General features: G+C 31.6%; 1 protein-coding gene across 1 annotated transcript in view; it reads left to right on the top strand.

The window, feature by feature from the left end:
- The window catches only part of Rbm11 (RNA binding motif protein 11), a 12,215-nt gene extending 9,316 nt beyond the window's left edge, over positions 1-2,899 (top strand). Inside the window, exon 5 of the mRNA XM_033755922.1 lies at positions 1,286-2,899. Coding sequence (XP_033611813.1) covers positions 1,286-1,573 — 288 coding nt within the window. The 3' untranslated portion in view covers positions 1,574-2,899. The remainder of the gene's footprint in view (positions 1-1,285) is intronic.
- The last annotated feature ends 3,256 nt before the right edge of the window (positions 2,900-6,155 follow it).

Raw genomic sequence — 6,155 nt, 5'->3', positions numbered from 1 at the left:
CCGGGAAAAAAAAAAAAAAAAAAAAAAAAAAATTATATGAAGATGGCTACATAGTAAACTATATTACTTCCAAAGGCTCTCAAAATTTTCCAGATATTTCTTAGAAATTTTATTATGATCTTTATTGTTTGAAGAGAACTAATTTTTTCCTTTGAAGTTCCCATTTCATGGATAAAAATGTCATATTCAGAGATGCAAAAAGCCAGAAATTATAAAGTTTTTTAATGATAGCTATGGAACTAACATAGGTCTGATTCAAAGGGTGTTATCTATGTATACACACACATATGTATGTACCCTTGCATGTACATATATATAATACATACATGTGTATGTGTATACATACGTAGTGTATGTATTTATATATATGTGATTTTTTCAAATATTTGTCTCTAATTGATAAAGCAAAAAGGAACTTTTTGTAAAATAGTGCTTTAACTTTTGGAATAACTGTTTAAAAGCATAGCAACATATAAATAAGCAACCCACTAAAATGGTTATTGTCTTCTTCCCAGCATTTTTATCTTTTGGTAGGGTGGGTTGAGTTGGTAGACAAGATTTGTGTACCACTTTAATATTTAATCTGCTTTGAGTAATGAAAAATTTAAGAACTTTGTTTAAAAAGGAAGTGTACCCTACAGTTGAACATAAGAGCCATTATGTAAGTGTACACCTAGTAAACTTTTGATTTTATTTAATTTTTAATTTAAATTTAAAATATATACTTAAATCAGTCATTACAAATTTTTATGTACATTTGAAACAACTTTGATCAAATATTTTTTCAATTGTAAATTTTTTGTAATCTAAATTATGGTCAAATATGTTCAAAAAAATGTTGGCATCCATATTGAGATACACTGTAACCATAAAAATTATATCATATTTTGAAGACCTCATATGATGATAAAAATAAAATATCACAATTATTCCTACATTGGTAATATTAAAATCATAATATTTTGAATATGTTATGAAAAGTAAATTCATTTTTAATTTTTATCTAGGGTTTTTTTTTTGCTTTTATAGTGTGGATACTAAAAGTTTTAAAACAATAAATTTGGTATTCATTTTATTTCTGTTGGAAAGTGCATATCTAGATTGTATTAAGCTACATGTTACCTACTGGAATCTTTGTTTTAATCATTTAAGGACACCTTCGCAGACTACGATAACAAGTCAGCGTTTTTCTTACATGAAAATACAGTTTGGTTTACTCATGGCTATCTGCATAATGCATGTGAATTGTTAACTTTCTAGGTAGATGAATGTCTTTTTTTCACAGCAGTGGCATGCACATAATCCAGCGCTGCACCTTCCTTATTATGAGATGACGGCTCCACTTCCAAATAATGCATCTGGGTCTTCTGCACTAAATCATGTTCCAGAGCCAGAGGCTGGACCCAGCTCTTATGGATGGACCCATCAACAGCCAAGTGACTGTGACCATTACCAGATGAATAAAAGAAAGAGACAAAGGCAAACCAGTGATAGTGACAGTAGCACAGAAAATAATAGAGGAAATGAATATAACCAAAAATTCCGAAAACACAAGAAAAAGAAAAGATATTAATATCATCAGGTGAAATATGTCTATACTGGTTTTCTCTTTAAAAAAAAAAAAGATCTGTATTTTACCAAATGACCAATTTCTTGGTTTTCTTGTCTTCTTTGAAAAATATAACACTATGATGTAACCAATGTGCTATTTAATTTTAACTTTAAATACAAAAGTTTTTTTTAAATAATTTAATGGCCTACATTTTGTACTTGTGCAATTTTTGACCAATTGTTGATATGAAGTGCACTTCATCATTTTATGTTATGCTGCTGATGAAATTTTGCTATTATTAGGTCACCTACTGAACATTATGTATTAGGCACCATGCTCGCTGTAGATTGTCACTGTAGCCTTCAACTATAAATAAGCTGGGATTAGAACTGGAGCAGTGGATTTGTTGAAAAAAACTAATGCAAACATTTAAAAGCTTCATGTTGTGCCTGATGAATGTGTAATAAGCAAGCTTTCGTTCCTTTTGTTAATAACATTTTATTTTTATGCCTAATATATTATTTCTGAGCCTTACTCTCCTTCAGGTTTTTTTTTATAGCATAAGAACATATGACAGTGACAGTGATACCAGAGGAAAAATATTATCATGGTAGTAGATTTTGTGTCATTCCCTTTTTGTATGATTTAAATAGGGATATATGCCTTTTATTTCTCATTCATTTGTATCATGAAAATTGGTCAGCTATGTTAATATTTATTATCTACCTCTTTTGCCAGCATGGCTTGAGAGGATATATTTAATGTATTTAAATCTTGGTAATGTTCAAGTAAATAGAATGAGGTTTGATTAATATGCAATACATATCAAGGGGCCCATTTTGGGCTCACTTATTTTAAAATGTAAAACAGGTTATATGTAAAATAAATGGTTCATCTGGACATTCTTGTTATTTTATAGCTCATCATATGGAATGTGAAAAGCACATATTTATTAAAATGAATTGAAAGAATTAAGCAATTCCATTGGGAGTTAACCAATGAATTCAGTAGGAAAACTGTGTTTGAAAGTCTGAGAACATATTACAGCACTTCATAAGCATTTAGTACTTAAAAGAATAAAGATATATTTCAACCCAGGTAGTAACTACACTTAACTCGTTTATACATATATAATATGGTGGAGCTTAAATGGGAATATTAGTCTATTTCCATCTAATCAATATAAAACTAGATTCTCCTCTATATAACTTTGTATTCATATACTTAAATATTCAACCTGGAAGATTTTTTTCTTTATAAATTCACATTTTTGCAGTTTGAATCATGCTGAAATGAAAGATGTGATCCTGTGTAATAAGAAAATAGCATTTCATTAAAGATATAAATTTTACCTTCACTTCAGTCTTTAATTCTATAAATATATCTTAGACAAATTATTTCATTATGATTATTATAATAAATATGTATGTTTCTTAGCAACTAAGAATGGTATATGGTTAAGAAAATTATCTTGAAAAACCATTAAATAAATTAAAATATTGGAATGGCAAAAATTCTCGTAACTGCTTATATCACAAACGGGAAGTTACATCCAGATCCACTTTAATAAGTCTGCCAACTCAAACCAAACAGAAGGTTAGGAAATTCACTTTTGTCTTTTATTTCAAAATATAAAATTGTCCTTAAATTATTACTATTTAGCATCATCCTATAATGTTGTACATTACCATTTTTCCAATGCTATACATATAAGAATCATTAAAATGTTTTTCCTGGGTGGGGTATTTTCTAATTTTAATCTCCCACTCTTAAAATCTATTTATTTATTTTTTATTTTTTATTTTTTCAGCTTTAATTGAGTTTATTGCTGCATTTTAGGGATACAGCACAGTTACATTCATTGGTGGGATCTTGTACCTCTACATGACAAGTCTTGGTTCTCATTTTTTCCCCTTACCTCTGCCCTCCCTTCACCCCCTCCTCCCCTCCCCATCTACAAACACTTTATTTTCATCTTTTCATTCTCTCACATTTTTTTCTTTTCCCTTTTTACTCTTCCCCTACTCATCCCACCTTTCCTACACCTTTAGCTCCTTTCTTCCCATTTCTAAATGTCAGTAATCTTATAAAATCTATTTATTTTTAATCACCTATGTATACATTTTATTCAAATACTAGAGAAACCTTAGAATCTTAGAACAAAATTTAAACATTTTGCATATTCTCATATTTACTAGTTTACTTTTTATACATGAGTTTCTGTGATGCACCAGGCAGTGGCCAAAAAACTGAAAAATCACCTAGAAATAAAGTTAGATCAATTTTAATTACAAGCACACTCTTGAAATCTGTTGAAATGGTTCATACACTAAGCTATGGTTTCATATGTATACTTGTTTAAACAAAGCTGTCATCTATGAAATCTCTACATTAGCATTTCATTATGACCATTCTTGTGAATTATTATAAGCAATAACTAATTCACTGTCGAATTATTATTATGAAATTCTGATTAATTTTTGCTTAAATGCTTGGAGCTTAATGAAGAAAGTTATGAATTATTATACTTTCTTCAGCATTTTTCAGTTGCAAAAATGTTTTGCACAGACATATAGTCCACCTCTCCTTGTATGGCTAATACTAATGAATTGATGGGAGAGATTAGGAAGTAAGAGCTCTCTTTTACCAGCACTCACAGTACTATCCCAAGAACTTTTCTCACTTACCTACTAAATATACCCACTTCAGTGTCTCATTATCACTGAAAATTCAACATATTCTATTTTACTTTAATTTTTTCCTATATATTTCCTTCTTTGCCAGTTTTACCCAGTGCTCCACTTACTAAGCAGTGGCTTCAAGGTTCCAGTGGCAACCTTACTTCAGTAATTTACCATGGTTTGGATATAAAATACCCACAAAACTCATATGGTTAAGGCTTGCCCCCAATGGTGGTACTATGAGGAAGTGATAGAAACTTTAGGAGGGAGGATCTAGTTGAAGAAAGGTCATTGAGGGTGTGCTCTTGAAGGGGATATTGGGACCTGACCCCTTCCTCTCTCTGCTTGTGTTTCCTGGCTGCTATGAGGTGGGTAGATTTTCCCAGCATACTTTTCTACCGTGATGGAGAAAAGTGACCATGGACTGAAACCTGAAATCATTGGCAAAATCTTTCTTGCTTTAGGTAGATTTATTTCTCATATTTTATCAGGAATGGAAAGCTGACTAACAGTGGCTTGCAGATAAGTGTTTCATTCCTGCTGTGTCCTTCAGTCAAAATGAAGCACTATTGCTGTCAGGCATGTGAAGAAAGTAAAATGAGTCCATCTCTTAGGAATATGAAAAGATAGAACTTACAGCAGTTGCTCAGCTGTATGTCCACCTAAATATTTAAGGGCTAGGCATGTTCTCTTTCTTGGTGGACTTGGTTTAGTATGGCATAGTATAAATGGCTATTTCCTGAATGATGGTTTGGCTGTTTGGTTCTCCACATCTCCTACCCCTAGAAATTCTGGAAGATTAAAGTCTCCTAGAATAGCATCATAAAAAACATAGAACACCAGTTGCAACTGCTCTGGTCAGCAGTCAGGACTCAGGTGCTTTACAGTGTCCAAAATTTGCCTCTAATTCTATTAGGTTGCCGAGTATTGAACCCAGAACCTCATACAGGCTAGGCTTGAGCTCTGCCACTGATCTACATCCACAGCATGCTCTGTTTTCTCTTTCATCTCCTGTTTCTCTCTTTCTCTGTTTTTGTCTTGTTTTGCTTTGTTTTTTGAAGTAGCATCTCCTTAAATTTCCCAGGCTTGCTTCTAACTCTCAGTATTCCTACTTTAGCCTCCTGAGTAGCTGTGATTATAGACATGCAACATTATGCCCAGCTTTTTTCTTAATTCTTTATCCTATGTCAACCAGATATAGGGGCAAAGAGGAGATAAAACTGCCCTCTTTCAATATGTTGTTTTTTAAATTCTATTTATTATTTTCATAAAGTTTATTTTTATTAGTACATGTTTTCAGTACATAATTATTACACTCATCATCGGGAGTTAGTATATGTATGTGGTACCTTAATTTTTTTTTTTTTTTTTTTGTCTCCTATTCCACCCCTTCCTCGCTGCTTCTTCCAACTCTTGGTCCTCTTCCCATTTGCAAAAGCTCTACTTTCCTCTTTTCTTCAGCTTTTTTTTTTTCTCATCCCGTTTTTCCTATCTCCTCCTTTCTCTCTATCTCTTATTCCCCATCCATTTGAAAAACAGTGCAAGTAAATGGATGTACCTTAAGACCATAATATTAAGTGAAATATGTCAGATACACAGACATAAATATGACACGATTTCCCTTTTAGGTGTAGTGATTTTTATAATCCTTTTGCTCTTAAAAAAATTAACTCTTAGTTATGTGGGTTTTAAGTAATTTTCTACTTTATTTTTATCTTCCCTAGGACAAAACTTTTGTTTTCATATCTTTAATATACAGTGAAAATATATTTTCTTTATGATTTCTAGGAGGGTTTTTTGTTTGTTTATCCTGATTTTATAAAGCTTTAAGAAAAAAATCATATCCCCTTTTAGAATTCAACCAGTTTTCTTTCTTTTGCAGTACTGGAAATTGAACCCAGGGCCATCACACTGAACTGCAT

This window comes from Fukomys damarensis, unplaced genomic scaffold (assembly GCF_012274545.1).
Source record: "Fukomys damarensis isolate Sample0158 unplaced genomic scaffold, DMR_v1.0_HiC HiC_scaffold_24, whole genome shotgun sequence".
Taxonomy (NCBI): domain Eukaryota; kingdom Metazoa; phylum Chordata; class Mammalia; order Rodentia; family Bathyergidae; genus Fukomys; species Fukomys damarensis.
This window is presented reverse-complemented; position numbering and strand designations above follow the sequence as displayed.